Source organism: Tenrec ecaudatus, chromosome 9, assembly GCF_050624435.1.
Source record: "Tenrec ecaudatus isolate mTenEca1 chromosome 9, mTenEca1.hap1, whole genome shotgun sequence".
NCBI lineage: Eukaryota > Metazoa > Chordata > Mammalia > Afrosoricida > Tenrecidae > Tenrec > Tenrec ecaudatus.
Genome location: NC_134538.1, coordinates 127,578,680 through 127,603,116, shown reverse-complemented (window position 1 = coordinate 127,603,116; position 24,437 = coordinate 127,578,680). Strand labels below are relative to the sequence as shown.

General features: G+C 44.5%; 1 protein-coding gene across 1 annotated transcript in view; it reads left to right on the top strand.

Moving 5' to 3' along the window:
* Positions 1 to 24,437, top strand: part of NRCAM (neuronal cell adhesion molecule) — a 104,772-nt gene that overhangs the window by 57,303 nt on the left and 23,032 nt on the right. The window contains exons 19-23 of the mRNA XM_075558558.1: positions 451 to 676; positions 1,094 to 1,209; positions 3,652 to 3,856; positions 6,688 to 6,810; positions 7,301 to 7,477. Coding sequence (XP_075414673.1) covers positions 451 to 676; positions 1,094 to 1,209; positions 3,652 to 3,856; positions 6,688 to 6,810; positions 7,301 to 7,477 — 847 coding nt within the window. The remainder of the gene's footprint in view (positions 1 to 450; positions 677 to 1,093; positions 1,210 to 3,651; positions 3,857 to 6,687; positions 6,811 to 7,300; positions 7,478 to 24,437) is intronic.

Sequence of the window (24,437 nt, the reverse complement as noted above, 5' to 3'; positions counted from 1 at the left end):
CCCTGTGCACATACACATGTGCATACATGTGTATAAGCAAGACAGAGTGACCGCCCAATCTCTCCTTTTTAAAAAAATAAAGAAATCATTCACAAAATGTATTCTCCAAGTAAGCGGGGCAGTGGTGTGCGGCCACACGAACAGGCATGTGTGAGAACAACAGCAGCACTGTGGAAGTGCTTGAAGACTCACCGCCCTTGGCCAGGGGACACCTGTGGGCTTTACTGCTTGATGGGATTTGCCACCTTGCACTCGCTGGTCCCAAACAAGCTCTGTCTCATCACAAACAGAAGGCTGGGGCGGGCGGTGTGTGGCATAAAAGCTCCCTGAAGGACGTTGTTAGTAGCTTGCGCTTCAGTCCTGTGGGTCTGGGGACTGATGGCCTTTGCCGTCCCAATAAGTGCCTGTGCAGTCTGGTGGTTCAGCTCTGCTTACTGCCGTTTCTCGTAGCCCCTGAATGGTTTTGAATCTAACGGGCCGGGCCTTCAGTACAAAGTTAGCTGGCGCCAGAAAGACGGCGACGACGAGTGGACATCTGTGGTCGTGGCCAATGTGTCCAAATATATTGTCTCTGGCACGCCAACCTTTGTTCCGTACCTGGTCAAAGTGCAGGCCCTGAATGACGTGGGGTTTGCTCCAGAGCCAGCTGTCGTCATGGGACATTCCGGAGAAGACCGTAAGTCACTGGTGCTGCTCCTTTATACTTTGATGGAAAACACTGTTTGCTTTTAGCACAACAAACTTACGACAGTGCGTGGCAAGTCCATGAAGAGAGGGACTGAGGTTGGGGGAGTGGGGGTGGGAGGGAGGGTGGCCATGACGTTCCTAAGCATCTCTGAATTGAAGTAGCCAGCTGTGGAGAGAGAGAGAGAGAGAGAGAGAGAGAGAGAGAGAGAGAGCTCTGGAAAACTCTCTTGCTCTCGTCAAATCCAGCGAACAGACAGCTGGTACTTGAGACTGCGCTCAGTGCTTGAGACTCCTTAGGCTAGGGCTGAGGCACGCTTTGAACCGAAAGCTTTCGAGAGAGTGACATTGCGGCGTGAAACGTGGAATAACATCGATGCTCCCCCCCCCTCCCCTTCTTTCCCTTCAGTCCCGATGGTGGCTCCCGGCAATGTGCGAGTGAGCGTGGTGAACAGTACGTTGGCCGAGGTGCACTGGGACCCCGTGCCCCTGAAAAGCATCCGTGGGCACCTTCAAGGCTATCGGGCAAGTGGAATGACACCTCTGGTTCCGACCTCAGTAGCAGCCGTTTGGAGGGGGCCTCTGGGAGGGCCACTGGCTCTCTAGCTTCTGGCAGACCTGAGGACCCCAACGTGGGTTGAATGAAAAATCAAGAGCCTCCCAAGTTAGGCGGCCAAAGCCTTCCCCCTCTTCCCCAAACATATCTGAACATTCTCCCACCTCGAGATCCAGATGAGGGCAATTCATTTTTAAACACTAAAACTTAACAAACAGCACTTTAAAGCAAGCTTGACCACCTTGGTTGAGCTCACAGAATTCTCCTGGAAGTGGTTTCGACTTACTTAAATAGCTCAGATGATCCTTTAAGACAAGGTAGTGCCAAGCAGGTCGTTTCATGTGCATCAATAATCTTTGTTCGTGAGAAGCACTCACGACTAATCCATGGAGACTTTTGATGGGGAGCCACGGAGCCCTGTGCACGTGACCACACATCACTACTTTGATCGGCTCTCCCTGACCCCTAGAGGTCAGGCTTTGTACAACAGCATGCTCAATTTTATTTTTCCCAGATTGCTAAAGTTCCTGAGTGGATGTTAGTGTCGCTTGTCTTTAAAATGTCTTTAAATTTCTAAGAATATTTGTGGTGTATGTCATAAATGACAATTCTATGTTCGTAACCAGGATTAATAGGCTCACCTCTCCAAAAATTATACCAACAATCAATATAAAAATGAGCATTTTCCAAAAAAATAGAATTTTCAAATAAGTGATTCACTTTAGTCTGGTGGAAGAGACCCTGAAGCGGGTGCAGGGGTCTTTGACTGCTCTTTGGTCTCGGTCCCGAGCTGATCCGCAAACCAGCCCAAACCCAGGGCCAGCCAGTCTGACTCCTAAAGACCCAGGAGCTGTCCAAGGCCGTGCATCTCTATGGCAGCAGACGGTCTCGTCTTTCTCCTGAGGAGCATCTGGTGCATTTAAACCCCCACCTTGTAGTGAGCAGGCCCGTGTTTACCTGACCTTGCCACTGGGGCTGCTTAAGCCAAATTATTAAAATAGAAAAGAAAATTTCCCCGGCCGTGGGGTAAATTTCAATTCAGAGGGACACTAAGACTGGGTAGGACTGTTCCGTAGGTTTCTGAGGCAGGAAGTCTTTACAGGAGCAGAACGTCTTGTCTTTCTGCTGAGGAGCGACTGTTGGGTTTGAACTACTGACCTTGTCGTTAGCTGCTCAAAGTGTAACCCACTGAGCCACCCAGATTCCCAATCCACACTATAGGTAATAATATGGACTCACTGTGGTTCAGTCAGGAAACCTGATGGCATAATAGGTTGCATGTTGGTCTACTAACCACAAGGTCAGCAGTTCAAGACCACTAGCCACACCATGAGAGAAAGCCATAGGCTTTCTACTCACTTCAAGAATTACTGTCTCTTTAAAAAAAAACAAGAATTACTGTCTTGATAGTGGAACTGCCTTTCACTGCTGGCTAGACGGGAGCATGTGCATATATACAGACAAGAGATCACAGCTCACCACACACAGAATTTAGGAACAGGAATGGGAGTAGCAATACCAGAAGGGTAGGGGGAAGGTGGGGAGAGGAGGAGAGGAAGGGGAACCAAGCGCAATGATCAACACATAACCACACACACCCCAGGGGGACGAACAACAGAGTCTGTGGGGGAAGGGAGACAGCGGTCAGTGTAAGATATAAAAATAATCATTTAAAATTTATCAAAGGGTCATGAGGGGCAGGGGAGGGAAAAAAGAGCAGCTGATACCAAGGGCTTGATCGAAAGTAAATGTATAGAAAAGAATGATGGCAACATATGTACAAAAATGTTTGATAAAGTTGATGTGTGGGTTGTTATAAGAGTTGTGAGAACCCCCAATAAAGTGATCATTTAAGAAAAAGTTTTTAAAGAATTACAGTCTTGGAAACCCACGGGGGCAGTTCCGCCCAGTCCTGCAGGGGCACTGTGAGTTGCAATAGACTGCATGGAAGTGAGAATGAATGGTCCTATTGAAATCAGCTTGATGGTTTGGTTTGGTAGTTTGGATTAATTAAGAGAGATCATTGTTTATGAAGTTGGATTAACTCTGGAAAAGTAGATGCTGGGCAGTCATCTTTGTTTTAGAATCTTTTATATGACACTTTAATCTCTTCTTATGATCTAGAAAGAACTATATGGATCTTATGCCATTATGTTTCTTTGCTTAATCTATTCCAACAAAATTATAAAGCCCAACTACATCACCTATCCCTAACTTAATTATCGCTCATTATTTATCTAATCATTCTTGCCTCAGAATCAATATCCATCGATTTTGCTGGTCATTTGCTTATAAAGTGCACTAAGGAATTGTCGGGGGGGGGGGGGGAAAGGGTCAAAACTTTAATTTTGTGCATATGAGGACTTCCGTGTGGCCCTTTGTCTGGGACTGACTGTTGGCTGACATTTCAGATTTACTGCTGGAAGGCACCGAGTGTGGCTAAAGGAAGCAAGCACCACATTCAGAAGAAGGTCCTGGCTTTCCAAGGCAGCAAGACTCACGGCATGCTGCCCGGGCTGGAGCCTTTCAGCCACTATGCTCTGAATGTCCGAGTGGCCAACGGGAAAGGAGAGGGCCCAGCCAGCGCCGACAGAGTCTTCGACACGCCGGAAGGAGGTACAGTAGGGACCGCACGGCAGTGCCTGGGAGCGCTCCGCAGGACGCGTAGCCTGGTGACCACAGCACGCACACAGGTGGCCAAGGGACGGTTCGCTCGAGCCTTGACCGGATACATGGGCGGCTTCAGAAGGCAAAATACTGTCCTGGCATTCCATCGCCTTTGACTCAGGATGTTTTTATCTCTGCCTGGTCTGAGATCAACTTGTGATGCCGAGGTCGGAGCCTAGAGCAAGTTAAAGGACCGCTCGCTGCATCTGAAAGGCGTGAGAGCTAGGGGCCTATTCCGGCAAGCAGTGCTTCCCGTCGGTCGCCAGCTCTTCTTTGCGCAGCTCCCAGTTAGGGTCAAATATGCAAAGTTGTCAAGGGAAGAGGCGGGGCCTGTGCCACGGAGCTTACGAGCGTGGTGGGTAAGGGAGAGAGGACACCACGTGGAAATGTTTGCTGGGGTGATTATTAGGCGCCATCAAGTCAGTTCCGACTCACAGAGACCCCACCCCCACCCCACCCCTGGTGGCAGAGAACAGCTGCCCTGGGGTTTCTATGCCGTATTCTGTGCTGCATCTTCCCACAGAGCCACTGGGCCAGTTAGAACCGCCAACCTTTAGGACAGCAGCCAAGCCACCTACCTTTGCCCTCCCAGGGCTCCTGGTAAGAAAGATAGGAATTTAACAAGGTGCCAAGGTGGGCATTACCACGAGCATGAGCCAAGCAAGTCCAGTGACGCCTTCGATCTTGCTGCTCGCGCAGCTCAGAGCCGCATCCCCTGCCCAGGCCCTGCGTGGTGTAAGTGTTCATTGTGCTGGCAGATGTTCAACTGCCTCAGAGAGTCCAGGTTCCTTCTGTTTGAGACTTTCACTAGTAAGACCCCCACACTGGGCCTCTAGCTGGCCCAGGGGAAGATGTCTCAGAAGAGAAGACCAGGGTGTTAAAAGATAAGAGAGGGAGGAAGTGAACTACCTAGAATACTGGAGGCAAGCAAGCTATAAAACATCATGGCTTCTTCAGGGAACCTCATCCCACGTGGCAGAAAATAATGAGAAATGGCAAACTAGAGGGGGGCCAGATCATGAAAAGGCTTTCATGATGTGGGTGTGAACCTGTTGGCTAAAGCTGCAAATGAAACCCATGGCCCCGAGTCGATTCTGACTCCTAGAGACCTTGGAGGACAGGGTAGAACAACCCCTGTGGGTTTCCAAGACTCTAACACTCTCTGAGAGTAGAACGCCTCGTCTTTCCCCCGTGGGAGGGCTGATGGTTTTGACCTGCTGACCTTGCAGTTAGCAGACCAACTGGTAACCACCATGACACGTGGGCTCCTACCTACAGTTCAGGGGCTCTTCATCCAGACCCCTAGCAACAGACTCTTAGGAGGGCAATGAATGGGCTCCGGATTTTTATGAACCTCCTTAAATTGTGTGAAGAATGTGTCTTATTTGGGGGGGGGGCAAGTTTGTGGATGTCATGAGATCCTCACAGGGGTTTGTGAACACCCCGCCTAAAATTAAAAGTCACTTGATTGGGTTGGAAAAGCTAAGGCGTCATTGATTGCCAATTATGTATCAAGCACTTCTGTAGGCCAAGGGCAAGGCTGTTGAGACTTGAAATGGGGCAGTAGCAGAGAGGACAGAGAGATGAGGGGATAGATGTGAATGACACTGTTGTTTCTAGGCCCCATTATGTCGCTCTCTATTCTTCATGGTCCCACGTGACACAGTAGTACTGTGTCACCAGGGTTTCATTGACTGTTACCTGATGGAAGCAGATTTTGATAGCCCCTGGGTGGGTCTGAAGTGCCTGTCTCTGGGTTAATAGGTGAGTGCTTACTGGTCCTACGCAGATTGGCAGGAGGGTTAGCAACAAAGAGAAAGGCCCTCAACGAGATGGATTGACAGGGTGGCTGCAACAATGGGCTCAAACCAAAGAAGAATCGTGTGGATGGTGAGGGACCAGGTGGTGTTGCTTTCTGTTTTAAGAGGGTCGCTATGAGTCAGAACTGGCCTGAACAGCACCTAACAATCACAATGACACAGTGTCCCAGGAAGTGGTGGAAATGCAGTGAGAGAGAGAATCAGGTTGAGTCCCTGTTTTCTGTCCAGGGGGAATGGTGCTATTAACATTCTCAGGAATATGGTAGGTCACGGACGGGAGGTAGATTCATGAGGGGGAGCTGCTGCCACCCATCGTCTCCCCAAGGAAGTACAGAAAGGATTGGGCGTGTTTCCTCTGTGAGGTTTTCAAGGTCTGCTATAGCAAAGTGAGGCCCCAGGGCCCTCTCCCCAACTCAGCAGTGTGTCAGCTTTGGGGCTTTGTCCCTTGCCATGCCTTGTGGACAGTTGTCAGCTCTCAAAGTGAGAACAGCGGTGCACCCGGGCAGGCCGTCCCATGTCCAAAGTCCAGCAGGTGGTGTGCCTTGACTGTTTGGGGATGCATGGTTTGTTGGGGGGGGGCAACATTCTTAATGGCTCAAAACATAGCTGCATTCAAAGGTGTGGTCAAAATGGTTTCACTTAGTTACTTGCTTGCTTTACTTGATACCATCAGTGAAACGAGGCCTTCAAAATATGTTTTATATATATATATATGCCCATATGCAAAGCAGAGTCTTTATGTATTTGGGGATGATAGTTGGAAAGAATCTAAAGGTAAAAATAGAGGAGAGATCAAGGGAACGGGGCCCTGGCACGGGTGTGCACTACAGTAGTTTGGGCTGACTCGGGAATAGCAGCAACACACCTTGAGCCAGCCCCGTGGGTAGGGTGGGCTGTGTTATTTCAGTCCACTCGAGAGCCCTCACCAAGCTTGTGCCGACTGTGTGTTGCCATTACCAGTCCCCAGCGCTCCGTCCTCGCTGAAGATCGTGAACCCCACACTGGACTCTCTCACGTTGGAATGGGATCCACCGAGTCGCCCCAATGGCGTGTTGACTGAGTACACCCTGAAATACCAGCCAAGTAAGCTACTTGGGAGGAAGGGAAGATAAATCAAAGATTTAAGGGGAGGGGGGACCTGTTATCATTTAAAAAACAAACTCTTCTTTTTGGTTTGTGTGTGGTATGTGTGTGTTTAGCTTTCCCTAGAGTGCATTTGAAGCCCTGGCAGCAATGATGGGCTAGGACGGGCTGTTAGCTGAGAAGCTTAAACCCACCAGCTTCTCCACGGGACAGAGACGAGGCTGTCTGCTCACAGAAAGAGCAACAGCTTTGGAAGCCAAGGGGGCAGTTCTAGTGTCTCATAGCGTTGCTTGGAGGTGGGACAGGATCTATAGAAGTGGGTTAGAGTCTCTGTGTCTGTATACAAAGGGGGCTTTAAAATATTCGTGGAAAATATCCATTATCTTTCTAGTCCATCTTTCCACGAATTTTTGAAGGCCCCTTGTATTTAAAATGGGATCCCTGCGTCAATTAATGGTGAATGTGCTTGTTTGTCCTTTCTTGCTGACAGTTAACAGCACACATGAACTAGGCCCGCTGGTCGATGTAAAAATTCCTGCCAACAAGACTCGCTGGACTTTAAAAAACTTGAATTTCAGCACTCGATATAAGTTTTATTTCTATGCACAAACAGCAGCAGGATCTGGAAGTCAAATCACAGAGGAGGCAGTAACAACTGTGAATGAAGGTAAGCAGGGCGCGGATAAAAGCGAGCGCCGTCATCAGGAATGCCGGGAGCAAACACTGTACTACACACGTCTGGGTCCACCTTCCTCCATAACGCGGCCTTAAACACCTCTCACGTAATCAACGATAAGTCCTGATCTTCCCAAGAAGTCCTCAGTCTGCTTTATAAAAAGCCACGAATCGATTAATTCTAGGAGTAACCCTGATACTTGTTTGGCATGTCCCAATGAAACTTTTATACTTACATTAAAATATTGCAGTCAAAATTGGATTTTGCCATGTTTTAATTCAAAATTTAAGCCATTTTTATTAGGCTAACATTTAATTATATAGATATGCATATGTACATAAATACACATTCATATATATATGAAGGCGGGCCTTCAAAAAGTTCTTGGGAAAGTGGAATTCAAAGATAAGCAATATTTTTCCATGAACTTTTATATGCCCCCTTATTTATGCACCTAAGCCATATACGCTTACATATACATGTGTCTTTTCAGTCCTGGGCCTGATTTCTTGGAAAATGATTGGTTAGTTCAAGGAAATTACAACAGTCATTAAATAGTGCATTTGTTTTGTGTTTGAGCGAGGAATTATATATTTTGGTATTTCACCTGGTGTATCAAGAAAGCAAACTCACCTGACTGAAGGACCCAAAAAAAGGAATTCAATTCATCGTGAACACTTTGGATTCCATGAAAATGATAAATATATATATTGCAAACGATTGTGTGCTCCTGCATGTCTCTCGCTCATAGAGTTCTTTAAGGCGTATGCATTAGATGATCTTCCACAGCATAAGGATGGACATTTCTGCCCCCAAATGCTTCGAACTAGTCTCCTGAGATAATATGCAAGCATGAGTAATGCCCCCTAAATAAGGTATAGCCATTTGATGACTGGGTAGGTTTGGGAACACCAGCCCATCTTTGCGCCCTCTACCTGGTGTAGTGGACTTTATTTTCCTTGCATGCGTTAGCATTTCGATAAGTATTTTGATCTCGCTATGCATGCTCATGGGTGTGACATCTAACTATATAGTGTCCTGTTTCTGTTTCCCTTCGTTAAAGCTGGTATTCCTCCACCTGGTGCAGGTGCAGGCAAAGGTAAAACAATTCACTTGCATGACTTTATACGTGTGTGACATTTGCCATGTTAGCCATGGGGAAGTGCAGCATGGGTGAAAAGGGGAGGCTGAAATGTGCGTTGCAATACTGAAGGAAAATAATCAAACGAGAAGATCTTGGCAGCTCCGGGCTCTAAACTAAATCTGTAGTCTTCTTCAAAAATCGCAGGCTACCCACCGAACCCTCCAAAATGTTTTTGCTCAAGTCGTCCCCAGTGTAAAGCTTACCCCTACTCCCAAGCCAACTCACTGCCATCAAGTCGATGGCGACTTTAAATAATGTATTCTGTACATGTTTATGGCCTGAGAGATGGAGGGTTGGCTGGATCAGACAGGACAACAGGGTACATTCGTCACATGACGTCTAGCGAGATATACCACGGATGACCAGTTGCAGGAGAGTCAGTTCCATCCCATGATGCCACCCGGTGTGTCAGAGTACACACGCCCCACACAGTTGTCCGTGGCTGCTTGTTCAGCTGTAATACCAGAGCTTGCTTCTGAGACTAACATCCGCCTTTAGGTTAGCCACCATGTGCACCGCCCATTCACTCCCAGGATAAAGCAGCTGGTGAGAAAGCTGATTGACAGCTCTTCATTCTAATCAGAATTAGCTGCACCCTACGGAGACACAGTGTCCACCCAGCTGCACCACACCACGCGGTCCATGTGGAAATGCAGTGTAGCAACACCCTGTCCGTGGCCTGGAACAAAGGTTCTCCCCACCGGGAGCCCTCCAGAGCCCTTCTGGGCAAGTCTCCCCTTCAGGCTGCGTGCTCTGCTCAGTTGTGTGACTCCATCCTGTCTTCACCCACCGGCTCAGGTCTCCTCCTTGTGGCAAACACTGGGGTTAACTCACAGCCCACAGTTCGTTGCCTTTGTCCCGCCTTATTTCTGAGTGAGAAAGATTGGTTGGGCGAATGGTGCTTGGATAACTTGTAATGTGTCTTCTAGCTGTGGTACTCCTGGAGCGCCCACAACCTTTGACCCTTGGCTCTTGATTGGGAGGACAGCTTCTGGGGCAGCGGGATAGCCCCGCCACAAAGCGCTGGCTCCATGAGGCGCATAGGCAGCCCGTGGGTTACAAAGGTTCGATTTATGTTAGAACCCGCAGGGATGAACGGAGCCACATAAAGCCTATTATATTAAAATACTTAACGTTCATAAAATCAGAATGTTATAATAACAAAACAGGTGCTACTTTTTTTAACACATCGAGATATCATATTATTATTCCTGTATCATTATGTTTATCTGGAAGTTTCTTGACCATTTTGTATGCATGGAAAGATACACTATATATTCAGCTAAACTTTTGACTAACTGACAAACCTTATCAGACTCTTCCGATTATGTACAAATTAGACAGCGGCAGATTTGGAAATGGAGCTGTTTGTAATGCAGGGACTGCCTGTACCTGTGGCCGGGGTCTTCTTGGCTCTGATGGGCTAAAGGGATATAACAAAATGAAAGGGAAACGAAGTTAAAAAGGGCAAAGCGAAATAAGTGCTGTGTCCTAAATTATCCGAATCTGTGAGCTTACGTGTGATGCATTTCTTCTATTTCTTATCAAATAAATGTTGATTCTAAGCATACTTATTGTATGGTAAATTCTACACGTCCATTCCATATGGAAGCAAATATGGTTTTGTTAACGTTTGTAGCCTTGATAAACTGTCAGTCAGCTAAATGTGGGGGTGACTGTAGCCATTTTCAGTAAGCTACGTAATAAGTTACATGTGTGGTTTTAGACTTAACAGGACAGTTATAACAAGCCCACAGTGTTATAGAAAGAAGTCAAGCTTTCTTTGATGTGTGTGCTTCAGCCCTGAGATCCTTACACAGCAACGGAGATCCTCGGTTGTGTGACAGCCGTTTCCGGCTGTAGCCCCATCTCAGCCGCTCATTGGAGGGTTTCAGTGGGCACCTGCCCCCTATACCTGTTCCAGTGAACAGCTCACTGTGACCATGCACAGAGCTGCCAAGAGACCGTGGCCTCCAACAAGTGCCCATGGGATGGGTGTGCACCCTCTTTTGACTGTTTCTTTTAGAAGAGGACACTTATTCGACTGGAAAAAAAGATCTCACCCGGGTTTTGTTGTTGTTGTTTTTTAAATCATTTTATGAAGGGCTCATACGACGCCTTATCACAATCCATACATACATCAATTGTGTAAAGCACATTTGTACATTCACTGCCCTTATCATTCTCCAAACACTTGCTCTCCACTTAAGCCTCTGGAATCAGCTCCTCATTTTTCCCCTCCCTCCCCACTCCCTTCTCCCTTATGAACCCTTGATAATTTATAAATTATTATTTTGTCATATCTTACCCTGTCTGATATGTTCCTTCATCCACTTTTCAGTTGTCCGTCCCCCAGGGAGGAGGTCACATGTAGAACCTTGTAATCAGTTCCCTCTTTCCAACCCACTCTCCCTCTACCCTCCCAGTAACTCCACTCACAACACTGGTCCTAAAGGGATCATCTACCCTGGATTCCCTGTGCTTCCAGTTCCTATCTGGACCAGTGTACATCCTCTGGTCTAGCCAGACTTTCAAGGTAGAATTGGGATCATGATAGTGGGTGGGGAGGAAGCATTTAGGAATTAAAGGAAAGTTGTATGTTTCATCATTGCTACACTGCACCCTGACTGGCTAATCTCCTCCCCACGACCCTTCTGTCAGGGGATGTCCAGTTGCCTACTGATGGGCTTTGTGTCTCCACCCCACACTCCCCCTCGTTCACAATGATATTAATTTTGTTCTGATGATGCCCGATACCTGATCCCTTCTAAACCTCATGATCATGCAGGCTGGTGTGCTTCTTCCATGTGGGCTTTGTTGCTTCTGAGCTAGATGGCCACTTGTTTACCTTCAAGCCTTTAAGACCCCAGATCCTATATCTTTTGGTAGCCAGGCACCATCAGTTTTCTTCGTCTCATTTGTTTATGCACCCATCTGTCTTCAGCAATCATATCAGGAAGGTGAGCATACAATGATATTATTTTTTGTTCTTTGATGCCTGATAACTGATCCCTTCAGTACCTCATGGGCACGCAGTCTGGTGTGCTACTTCCATGTGGGCTTTGTATCTTCTGAGCTAGATGGCCGCTTGTTTACCTTCAAGCCTTTAAGACCCCAGATACTACATCTTTTGATAGCCAGGCACCATAAGCTTTCTTCACCACATTTGCTTATGCACCTGCTTTGTCTTCAGTAATTGTGTCAAAAGGTGACCATCATGGAATGCCAGTTTAATAGAAACAACTATTGTTGCATTGAGGGAGTACTTTGAGTGGAGGCCCACCCAAAGTCCATCTTCTACCTTAATAGTAAACCTATAAATATATGCACATAGATCTATTTCCACATCCTCATTTATAAATATATTTGCATATGCACATGCCTGTATTTTGACCTCTATAAATGCCCTTTACCTCCTAGCTCTTTCCTCTATTTCCTTTGATTTTCCTCTTGTCCCACTATCATGCTCAGCCTTCATTTGGGTTTCAGTAATTCCTCTCTATTACATTACCCTTGGCCATGCCCTAACTGTCCTCCTACACCCTCCTCACCACCGATTTGCATCACTTGTTGTTCCCTTATCCCTGGGTTTGTTACCACCACTACCTTTCCCCCCACCTCCCCCTCTCCCATGTCCCCCCAAAACTTTCAGTCCCATTGTTTTCTCCTCCAGATTGTTCATCCAGCCTATTTTATTTAGGCAGCGGAGGTAATTACATGCAAAAAAAAAAAAAAAACAAGACAGAGCAAAACCAAGCAACAAAATAAAACAAAACAACAACAAGCCAATGACGAAAAAAATCAACAACAACAAGAAAGAAAACTTGTAGCCCACCCCTGTTTTTAACAAACCAAATCAAGAAGATTTATTGAAACATTTAATGTTGCCAGATAGAATGGCGAATTACTTAAGTTTATTTTTTAAAACAGTCAAATCCACTTCCTCAGAGCTGATTTGGACTCACAAAGACCATCCCCTTCTAAGCCTGTGATGCTTCTGCAGACTGCTGTGTCTTCTCCCGCAGAGGGGTTGGTGGGGTCAAAGCTTCTGACCTCGAGGTCTGCACTTAGCCAGGCACTTAACTACTGCCCCACCAGTGTTCCCTAGGGCTACAGGCACAACCAAAACCAGACTGTTGGACCATTCACTGAGCACCAGTGGTAAAATCTAAGGATTTCTGATATCGTGTATAAGAACAAAAGTTAAATCTGACTTTATTTTTTCCATTGTTTCTTTTCATAATGCAGCAGTAATGGAACATTACTAGCATAAAATGATATAAGTTTACTATGGTAAGGTTTTAAACTGCTCAAAAATAATTTGCTATCCTGGGTTTTTCTTCCTTAAAAATATTTTTTCCAGTCCAAGAATGAATTGTGCCCTCTACTCTAATTCATTTCATGTCTTCATTCCAAGTTTAGATGAGTTTAGGGGAGGGAAAAATTTCTTCACAATTCATATTTATATTTTTCATCTATTCAATAAATTGAATAAATAAGAAATGTATCTTTGAGAGAAGACATCCTTAGCTATGGAAACATCGGCTACTAATTTGATTTTAATTTATTTCCAATCAAAGAGGGGAAGAGATGCATTTGAGTTTATTTTTTCTAAATTTATTTTGAGAGAAGTTAAGACATACTAATGAAACCAAGCTTTCAGAAACATAATTACAAAAGGGTTATTTAAACCATAAAGCAGGGACTAGGAGACTTCAATTAACCTTGTTATGCTAACCATTTCTTCCCCTTCTCTTATTTAAACTGAGCATGGAAATACCCTGGAGATATCAGGAATCATTCATTTTGAACCATTCATTTATTTGATGAAATTTCTTAATATTTGTATAAGAACTGTAGTTGTTTGACTATATTTGTCCAGTTTCTTTGTCACTTCAGTAATTTCAGGTCTGGTATTCCAGGGAGATTTTCCATAGACCTGTGAAGGCATTGAGTTTTCTAACAGGCGGTTAATGGATTTGAGTTTTAATCGATAGCATTTTTCTCATCTTGCGATCAATCATTAGAACAATTTGAGTGGTGACGGCCTAAGACGCAGAGACAGGGAAAATTGGGAGAACGAAGGAGAACAGGGAGATACCAAGTTGCTAGACAGGAGCTGAACTCAGAACCTTGACCGAATTAGGAGCCTGCACTGTTCACCCAGTTTGGGCCAAGGAGAGGAAGACATGGAAGAGCAGGTGCATAGCCAGATACCCGGCGCTATTGGTCCCACTGCTGCTAATTCGGTTAAGAAGCAAGGAAAACTTAACAGTAAATCAAGTCGAAAGTTCACAACTTTATTTAGTCTGAAAAGAAGAAGAAGAAAGGAAGAAGGCAGGGAGATTGCATAGAACGTTGAAATCAGTTCAATAGAGAAGATGTACCTGTTGCATAAAACACATCAGCCTGAGGCCCTGACTCTGATGTGCTCATATATGACAGAAAGAACCAACATACAAAAACTGTATGTTATGCTAAGTTCTCTAGCAGAGCAAAACCAGTAAAGCAGATAGAGATACACAGATATAGATTGTTGTTAGGTGTCATCGGGTCATTTCTGTGTCCACTCTGTGCAACATAACAAAACACTGTCCAGTCTTGCGCCATCCTCACAATTGTTACATACACCCATAAATGTATCTCCAGGAAATAGTCCACACAATTGATAAGACCAAGGCCATGCGTCAAGCTGGAGGCTTCTCCCGACTCATTAGCGGCCGGAACTGACAAGCCCAAGATCAACAGGTCAGAAGGCAGGCTGCTGGATTAAGTCCAAAGAACTGAAGGTCCGATGCTGAAGAGTCAGTTGCAGGATTCGGACTCAGCAGAAAGCTCAAGCGGTTTACCAGAACATTCATCTGCATTTGATACAGGCCATACTCCCCAAAAAACTTCCTTTCAAGTGAAAGATCCTTTTAAAAAAACAAACTTTCTTTCCAAAAGAAACTCCCTTTCAAGTGAAAAGATCGCCGATCTCATCATGGATGTGATTACACTGTATTATATCTCATCATAAAGGATAACTACCTCATTAACTGCCAGCCTAGAGAATCATCACCCAACCTGGCTGGCACACAACCTGAACCAAAAGAACTAGTAGCTTGAACAGAACCCTCGGAACATAGAGGAGTGGCCATTTCTTGTGCCAAACAGGGCCAGGCAATGTCACAAAGAAGGTAATTTTGAACGGGGTCTGCAAGGACGAATGGAATTTTTGATGGGTGGGAGAATGGGACGTGAATTCCCGTGGCAGAAGGACAGAAATAAAGGCATGGGGTGTGACAACCTGGAGGATATTTGGATTGCTGGCAGCAGTCCAGGGAGAGTGTAAGGAACAGAAGCGCCAGAGGGAGTGGCAATGAGGACAGGCACAGGTGTGGACAGCCGCTCACAGCCGGCAGTAGCTTGCTAAGGGACTTGGGCTTACTTGTGAGCAGAGGAGAGTCATCTAGGTTTCAAGCAGGGAGGTGACACATTTAGGTTTGTAGTTTAGGGACCTAAAGCGGAGCTAAGTACCTGCCCTCCACCTACTCACAATAGGAAGAAAGAGGACTGTGGAGAAGCCCAGGAGAGAGATGACCCAGTGCTCCCTCTATCCGCCACGCCAAGGTGCTCGACGGCTGTTTCAGTGAATGAGAACGTAGATGACCAGCAATGAAATGGCAGGAGGTTTGCATTCTCTCTGAAAATGAGGTGGCCTACCACCAAAATAATAGGGAATTGGGGCATCTTCTCTGGCTTTCTTTAGCAACCATATAAATAACCTATGTTGGAAGTATTTCACTTAGTTCAGTCTTGAACATCTTCCATAGTTACTCCAGGACTAATTTCAGGGATACCAAAAAATATTTTTTTAAGTTAGTGCTTTGCCTGGATTCTTTCCACTAATGTGTACATATGTGTATGTATTTACTGTCTGTGATGTCTGATCATATTCCTCTTGTGATTAATTCCTTCTTAGGAAAAATTGTAGAAAGCGAAAGTTAATTAGGTTCACAGAGGATCCTGTAGAATCCACTGATCATATTTTCTCCCTGTTGTTTCTCTGTGATTAGCACAGAGGCCACTCGGCATGCATTTGCCACCAACCTGCATTCCAGTGGGGAAAGTCGTTGTTTTTAACTTTTTTCACTTTCTTCCCTTTTTGATCCTCAGCAACACTATTTCTTTACATTTATTTTTATTAAGGGTCTTTAGCTTTTATATTTCAGGATTTAATTTAAAAATCTGATTAAACTTGTTAACAATTTCTTATTTATTGTCCCAGGATTTTTCTCCCCTCTGGAATACTAAATTGGCCTAATCACTTATTTTAACTACCCAAGTTAACATATCGACTGTTAATCTGGGTAGACTAGAGAAACAAAATTCATAAACACTCATATTTTATGAAAGAGAGTTTTATATAAAGGGTAATTTTACATTAAGCATCCCAACCCAGTCCAGTCCAAGCCCATAAGCCCGACATTAGCCCATATGTCCGACATCGATCTACAAAGTCCTCCTCAAACTCACAGAACACACACATTGTGCCGAATGCAGGAGGAAAGCCAAATCAGTGAACGTGTGAGCATCTCAGTGTTGGCAAGGTTTCCATGCAGCTGCTCCAGCACCCAGGGCTGCATCAGGGTAGGTCCATGTGGCTTCTCTTCAGGGATGCCTCTCAGGAAGTGAGCCTTGCCAGCTGAGACAGAGAACTGGCTAAGGCAGCTGCACCCTGGTCCGACCATCAGAGAGCAAGAGACCAGACAGGCGAGGCTCGCCAAGCCATTTCTCTTTCTGTCCTTCAGTTAATCCCACATGTGTTCATTGGCCAGGTTGGCACAATAAACCTTAACTATCACATCTACAAATACGTTTATTTTTAGTTTAGGCTGCTGAGGTAGGGTTGATAGAACTGATAGCCCCAGTCACTCAACTAGCATTTGTAAATGTCTTTAGATGTGTTTTGTCATCGCGTCATACAGTCTTCATGATTTTGTGTTTTAAGAAGTTGTTTAGGTCACACTGTTACTTTTCAGAACATGATGTGCAACCAACATTTACCAGGTAAGCAAGTCTTGCTCTTTGGGGTTTGTCGAGTGAAATAGTTCTTATCATTTTTATTTCTTCTTTCTTCTTCTGTCCAAACAGATTTAGCAGTTTATTTTGCAGCTTCTCTTCCAGCATATCCTAACCACTGAGCATTCTTTAAAGGAGGATTTCCTTAGCTAGGATCCAAGAACTCCCCAGAGGCAGATCCTCAGAAAAGTCAGTGGCTCAACATAGGTAGAAAGCCATTGTCTTAAGGAGCTTTCCTTCTCAGTCCAGCACAAAATCTTGACGTCGCTACATGGAGCTGGAAACTGAACGGAAAGGCAGCACGGTGTGTTGGGGTACCCCTTGCAGTCTGTACTACTCTGTGACTTCTGTCCCCAGCCTTGTTTGGCAATTCCCTTCCTGCTATGCGTCAACAGACTCAGCGAAGACCAGGGTGTCTCCAGGAGCTCTCCCTATTGGACAACAGTTTTTATTATTTGGTACTCAGAACATTTAATAGCCTACATCATGCTTTCTGATGACTAATTTTAATCTCCTAGCTTAATCATGAGGGGGACCAAAAACTTCCTAGAAAGTGAACCCTAACTTGCACCAGTAAAGTCCAACTGAATTTTTCTTGCCAAATTCCAGAGTATTTGAACTTACATCTGCATGTATGGTGCTGCAATTTGACTGTCTGTCGTTTTGTTTTATTTTTCTGTTGTATGTTTAGTTCGAGTGCTAAAGCCCAGGATCAGAAATCTTATTGCTGCAGCTGCTGAGACCCATGCCAATATCAGTTGGGAATATGAGGGACCAGAGCATGTGAACTTGTATATTGAATATGGTGTGGCAGGCAGTAAGAAACAATTTCATGTCCCGACTTTTTATTGGGGAAAAATACATTTCAAGAGATTAAGAGCATTTTAAGAAATTGCTGTAGACCCTCCTGAAAATTAAAAAAAATAAAATTTGATCCAATTAAATAAGTTAGCTGGATCTAAGGCACTAGAGTGAACTACCAGCTTTCTTCATCTTACTGAAAACAAAGATGAGATTAGCTCTCATAAGTATGTTGCTTTCCTATCATGATACTTCACAGCTGATTCTCAACCCCCCACGTGAAACAGTCATGATGACTACTTCCTTGTACCTGGAGGTCCAGTAGGAAATGAGTTTTGTCCACCTTGGAGCTAAAAGTAGCAGAAATCAAAGTAGTCCTTCTGTCCAAACGGTCCAACCGTCTTTAACTGGAAATTGCAGACAATTTACACTGTAGGCAAGCAGAAAGTGTGGTTCAGTCCTGTTCTCTCCTCACATCCTGGTCAAATTTCCCAGGGGATGGCAAGGCTTTCGTTTTTAGCAGTTCCTGAAAGCCCAGCTCCCACCTCCTGCTTAATGCAGAGTGCTCTGCAGAGAACAAGGTGGATGTTTGTGACAGATAAACAGTAGATGTTTGTGACAGAATATTGAACACAGCACCACTCTCTGTTTAGGCCTTTTATTGTGCAAATAAGTATTTTGGGGGAAGAACTCAATCTTTAGAAAGAACATTTACTTGGGAAAGGTTGAATCTGGAAATTGAATCAATGATTTGGAGGCATGCTAGTCAGGCATTGTGCCAATTAAAAAGCTTCCTTTATCATAAGATAAAAAATAATGGAATGGGTGTGTAAGCAATTAATAAGATCTAGATGTCATTTATTTTTCTTGGAGGGTTTTTGTTTAGTTCTTCATTTTAATGGATTTATTTGGCATGACTAGATTTATAATACACTGAATGACTAAGACTAAGTATTCTAGAGTTTGTTTTTTAGCCTATAAAGATTTTTTTTGTCTCTCTTGAAGCATTTAAATGGCTTCCAGTCCTTTAAAAGATTCAAATGTGTTGTTTTTTGCAAAATTTCCATAGGCAAAGAAGAATGGAGGAAAGAAATTATAAATGGTTCTCGGAGCTTCTTTGGGTTAAAGGGTCTCATGCCAGGAACGGCATACAAAGTTCGAGTTGGTGCTGAGGGGGCCCCTGGTTTTGTGAGCTCAGAGGATGTGTTTGAGACGGGCCCAGGTGAGGCACGCACCCCACCAGTCTGGCTCACGCTCTGAGGTGGGAGCCACGGGTGCTCCAGTCCTGGACGGGCTCGTGGAGCTGTGTTCCGGCGTAGGCCAGGAGTGCCTTTCTATGGGGTCCCCTGCAGTGGGGGGTGTTGGTTTCTAATGGTGTTTGGTTCTTTGTATCCAATGAACTACAGGATTAGCAAATCATCTCCCAAACACATGCGTGCCCCAAAGCAGAGGTAATATGATTTACGATATTTAATTTCACTTGTCTGTACCAGGAGTCTTTACCATGTAGAGACTCGCCCTCCTGAATTAAAAGGAAAATTGTAAATGCTTTTGAAACCGAAGTAAATCTTCCTGATCAGCTTTTTTTTATTTAATGGAGTATAACCCAGCAAGACCTATGGTTTGCTTAGACCACACTTCATGTAGCTTTTCTTGAATTTCTATGGAACAAGAAATAGCACAATTCATAGATTATGTCTCTCACACCAAATTTGACTGCTTGGATATAGTTCAGTGATTTGGTTGTTATCAAAATAGATTAAAATTCAAGTTCCTGGATGTAAGGGAAATGTTCACATAAAATTCAGGAATATTTATATTTGCTCACAAGATTGAAAACCATCCCTTTTTATTTAAACTTCAGCAAGGGTTGTGTGGTGCATGCTCATTTCGTGGTTCATACACCCATGTTATTTATGTCCAGTCACGCCATGCGCACTGGAGGAAATGCCATGTATCCCATAGAATCCACAAGCTAACCCATGTCTATGTCTCTAGTTCCCCAAACATTATGATTTTTTTAAATTGTATCTTATCATTTAGAAAAATGCACAATTGTGGGTTTTAAAAAAAAAGAAATGAGAGGTATAACTTAATAAATATATTCACTTACTAAAATCATAATGTTTAAGGAGAAAAAAAAACATCTTTCTGCTATCCTGTTGTGTTTCTTATTTTGTGCTTTTGCTTATTACTATTAATAGCTCTTAATTTAAAAATATTACGAGCACAAGTAGATATCTTGTCCTTATACAGTGTGATGCTACCACAGTAACGGTCCTAGCTTTCCGTGGACGTTGCTCTTCATCAAGTACATGCTTTTCGTGGATGGTCTCATTCATCCTTACAACAAACTGTGAAGTAGGCACTATTAACCTCCGCTTCAATCACAAGTGGGTGCGCGTAGAGGGGGGAGTTCTGCCCAGGTCACCCAGCTGGAGCCCAGTAACAGTTGCCATGAAATTGATTCTGCTTCGTGGCTGCTGCACATGTTTCAGAGTAGGGCTGTGTCCCTTGGCTTTCCGATATTATCAAAATCAGAGATCGCCAGCCCTGCTCCTGAGGTGTCACGGGGCGAGTTTCAGTGAGTAGCACAGAGAAAGCCCTTGCACAACCCAGGGACCTGGAGGATATACGAATGGTTGTGGGTAGGTGTCACCACGTCAATCCTGACTTCTGGTGATACGGGGTACAACAGAATAAACCACCCGGTCCTGCATCGTCCCCACAATTGTTCTGTTTGAGCCCGTTGTTGCAGCCGCATGTCCATCTGTCTTGTCGAGAGCCTTCCTCGTTTTCCCTGCTCCTTCACTTGACCAAGCCTGATGTCCTTTTCCAGGGACTGATCTCTTCTGAGAACTTGTCTAAAGAACAGAGATGAAGTCTAGCCATTTGGCTTCTAAGAAGCGTTCTGGCTGTACTTCTCCCAAGACAGACTGGTTTGTCCTTTTGCCACTCTGTGGCACTTTCAATATTCTTTTCCAGCACCACAAATCAAATGCATCGATTCTTCATTGGTCTTCCTTAATCAGGGTCCAACTTTCACATGTAGATGAGATGATGGAAAATGCCATGGCTTTGGGGTGTCGCAAATGTAGTACAGCAAGGATTCAAAGCTAAGCCTTGCAGCACCAGACGAAAGACTCCCAAAGGACTGGCCCAGAGGCCCCGAGCCCAGTGGGACGCGTGTCTTGGAATTGACCACATCGGGTAGTTCCTTGATTCAAGAAGCAAAGGATTCAAAGCTTCTTCCTGGGTATGTGTGAGACGCACAATCGTGCTCCTGGCTTTTGTCTGCGTGTCTATCTGCATGAAGCAGTGAAGATCATTTCTAAAATGTCCTGTAAAGATTTAAAGCTTCTTAAAATCACTCAGGCCATAAGCATAAATTAAATTATTTTGTATGTTAGTACATTGTGGCTGCCTTTTTTTTAAAGCTTTTTCTTGTGAGTTGAGTGGAAGTTAACAGAGCAAAATTGGTTTTCCACTCAACATTCATGTACATTTTGCCTCATGACCTTGATTACAACCACTACGATGTAACAATACTCTTCCCGTTTCCTCCTGTGATTATAGTTTGCATTTTTTTCTTTATTCCTCTCTCTTCTTGACTTTGAACTTTTTCCCCAGGGAAATGCTTCCTTTGGTCTGTATCTCACTTTCCAAAGAACTCACTGCTGTTCCAGTTGATTCTGACTCATTACCTTATAGGCCTTTTTAATGTGAAGCTGAAAGTTGAGTGGGAGAGAGTTTGGTCCCAGGCTTGAAGGGTCTCTCGGGTCATTAGTCTTTCAGACGAGTAAACTTCGTTTTTACGATTATCATTATTTTGAGCTCTGTTCCACGTTTTTCTCCCATTTTACCCAGCACCCCCTGGGGTGCTCCCTTTCCGAGTGGCCGGCTGCGATATTAAACTCTGTGATTACTGCTGGGGTGAGATGATAGCTCACTTTGGTTTGCGTGTCTCGCTCTGGTGGCTGTCTGAATGTCCTCGCGGGGGAAGTGCCTGCTTATGTCTTCTGCCCTCGTTTTCATTGGATTGCCTGTCTCCTTGTGGAGCCTGCAGTTTCCTATTTATTTTATAGGTGCATCCTTGGTCGGCATGTTATTGTGGATTGCTTTACTCGTCTGTGTGTATTCCTCCTGTTACTCTCCTAATGAAGTTTTCTGATACTTGTAAATGTTTAATTTTTCTTGTATGCTATTTAATCAGTATTTTTATATCGTTTTATTAGGGGCTCATACAACTCTTGTCACAATCCAGACATACATCAATTGTGTAAAGCACATTTGTACATTCATTGCCCGTAAATGTTTAATTTTAAGGATTTCCTGCTTAATCTTAATATAAGACTGTGGTGGGATAGTGATTTTTTTTCTTCTTCTTTAGACATAGAAGCAAAAATTCTTGGTTTCACAGTTACAAGCTGCCAGCTAGCCATTCTGCCTGGGCAGTTTCTGTCTTTGCTGCACCCAGAGCCTGTGCTAGGGCGCCTTCCGTGGTTCTTACTGCAGTTGCCCTTGTGCCCAGGTGTGTTTGAATTAGATGAACAACGAACGTGCTGGTACCATTGAAGACAAAGCGGTATGACATTGAACCCACTAAGAGTTAGAACTCTTTCCCTTCAATCGGATGCTCAAAAGACACCGATTCTTGGCTCAGTTTTGTAGGAGAAACACACAGAGACCATGTATAAAGTGATAAAAATTACTCTCAAAGAATCTGCAAGAATAAATTTTAAAATATATTTTTTCTCAGAGTGGAAAGTTCCCAGAATTTTTATTCTTCTGTGTCTAGACATGATTTTAGGAATGCGTGCTATTCCTAGAGAAGACAGGGCTAGGAACAGGCTTCCGGAATGCAGCCGGCATAGATTATATCCCGACTCTTGAGCAAACCCTTTCCCTCTCAGAGCTTATGCTTTCTGTATTTGTGCCTTAGTACCTACCTCCAAGGATTGTTGTAAAGATTAAATGAGACCATGCCCACAATGTGGCTAGCCTGTAGTCATGGTTCAAAAATGTTTAGTTGCCGCTGTCATTACCATCGTCTTCTTCTTCATCATGTTATGATTACTATGGTCTGTATATGAAAGGGGGGACTGACTATTCTCATGCTGCAGTTATGCCTGGTGATCAAACAACTCAACCCACACAGACCATACACACCAAGTGGACGCACAAAGGCCTGATGGAGACATTTGATATTTGATCTGTACTCAGAACAACGTAATTCCAATTCTCATTCAATTTCTTTTAAAAACACACATACACATATGGCTCACAATCCTCCCCACATGTCGTTTCCAGCATTTCCTTTTTCTCCACTTTCTCACTGTGTGTAGAGAAAGAGGCGCTGATCCGTGCACCGCACAGCCGAGCCTGGGATACGTGTCACCACTTTCCTTCCCGCCATCCTGGGGTCACATAAGCCTCCCACAACCCTGTTCACTGTATTCAGAAGAAGTCCGGTCAATTTAAACTTATGATCTAGACATACTTATGAAACCAAAAGAAAACTTTTTTGCTTGAGTAGATCATGGTCAGAAAAGAAAAGAAAAGGCTTTTAAGACGATTCATACCCATTTATTTAAGCAGGAGAGTCCACAGAGGCCTGTCTGAATAACCATTGATGCTGCTCTTGCTCCCATTTCCCTCTGAGTGACACATTTGAATGACACCAGAAACGTTTCTTATTCCATGGTTTTCAAAGGAGTCTTGCACACTGTGCCATTGATTTACTAAAATAAAACAGATGCAGGCGATGAAGATGTATACAGCTGAATGAGTATTTTCCCTTCAAACAGATCGCTTAGTCCAGCCACCCTTACGCTGATCAAGATATATTTCAAAGACTTTTGAATGGATTCTAAGCAGTAACCAATACTTTTTTTTCAAACGTTCTTTTATTTAAATCCTATAATTTCAAACTTCAAAATGATCTATGATCTCACTCTAGTCTCCAGTTGATCCTATGAAGGAAGGCTGGCATGCTTGAGGACACAAAAGTTTAGGAGGATTAATTACCTTCAGGGCCACCAAGGTAATCTATAAACAGCAAGGCCAAAATGGAAGCTCGGGCCTTTAAGACATTCCATGGTTCTTTCACTGTACTAAATAGAAAGGTGAACTTGAAACAGTCTTCTATAATGACCTTCACTGCACTCTTAGAACGTGGCTTGATGCTGGCTGGAAGGAGTGAGCACGCCTTCTGGACAGACGGACCAAGATGCAGGGTCTTCAGCCATCCAACCCGGTTCAGTGGACGTGAGAGCAGTTAGTAGGCAGTGCACCCAGGGCTTAGTCGAACTGGGAAGGGTTTGCCGCAGGAAGGATGACACCGTCATAAGATGCAGAGTCTCTACACAGAGCTGGGTCTGCTGGAAGGAGGCACTTGGTCAATTGTGTGTCTGTGCCGAGAGGCTGGTTTCTGAAGAGACTTGTGCTACCTGGCAACTTGTTGCCACTGAGAAGGTCGTTGTACAGTGCAGTGTTCCATTGGAGCAACTTCCTCCGATGTAGTCCATGTGGTCACGGGGAGGATGGAGTTCTTGCCCATCGCTGTGCGGGGCACCTGTGTACGTGCCTTTTGTTTGTAGCTCTGCTGCTGAAAGGGTTCGAGCTAGTCCGTAGGGAAACAGGTGCACCCTAATCATAGCAGAAAATTCATGATTGGTTGCGGGTTTTCTTGGCACAGACTAAACTTGTTTGAATCTATGCAGCTATATACAAATTGTAACTAATCTTCGCGATTATTAGCATAGGCCTATCCTATATGTTATGTCATTAGAAATACACTCTTTGTTAAGTCCCCTAAGAGAATCATGAGCAGATGGTGATGCAGTGTCAGACAAAGTGAGAAGTTGTGTCTACGTGGTAGTCAAGGTGTGTTGGTCTTAGTAGCAGTTTGCATCCTGAAAATGACCCCGTGGAAGTCGTAGA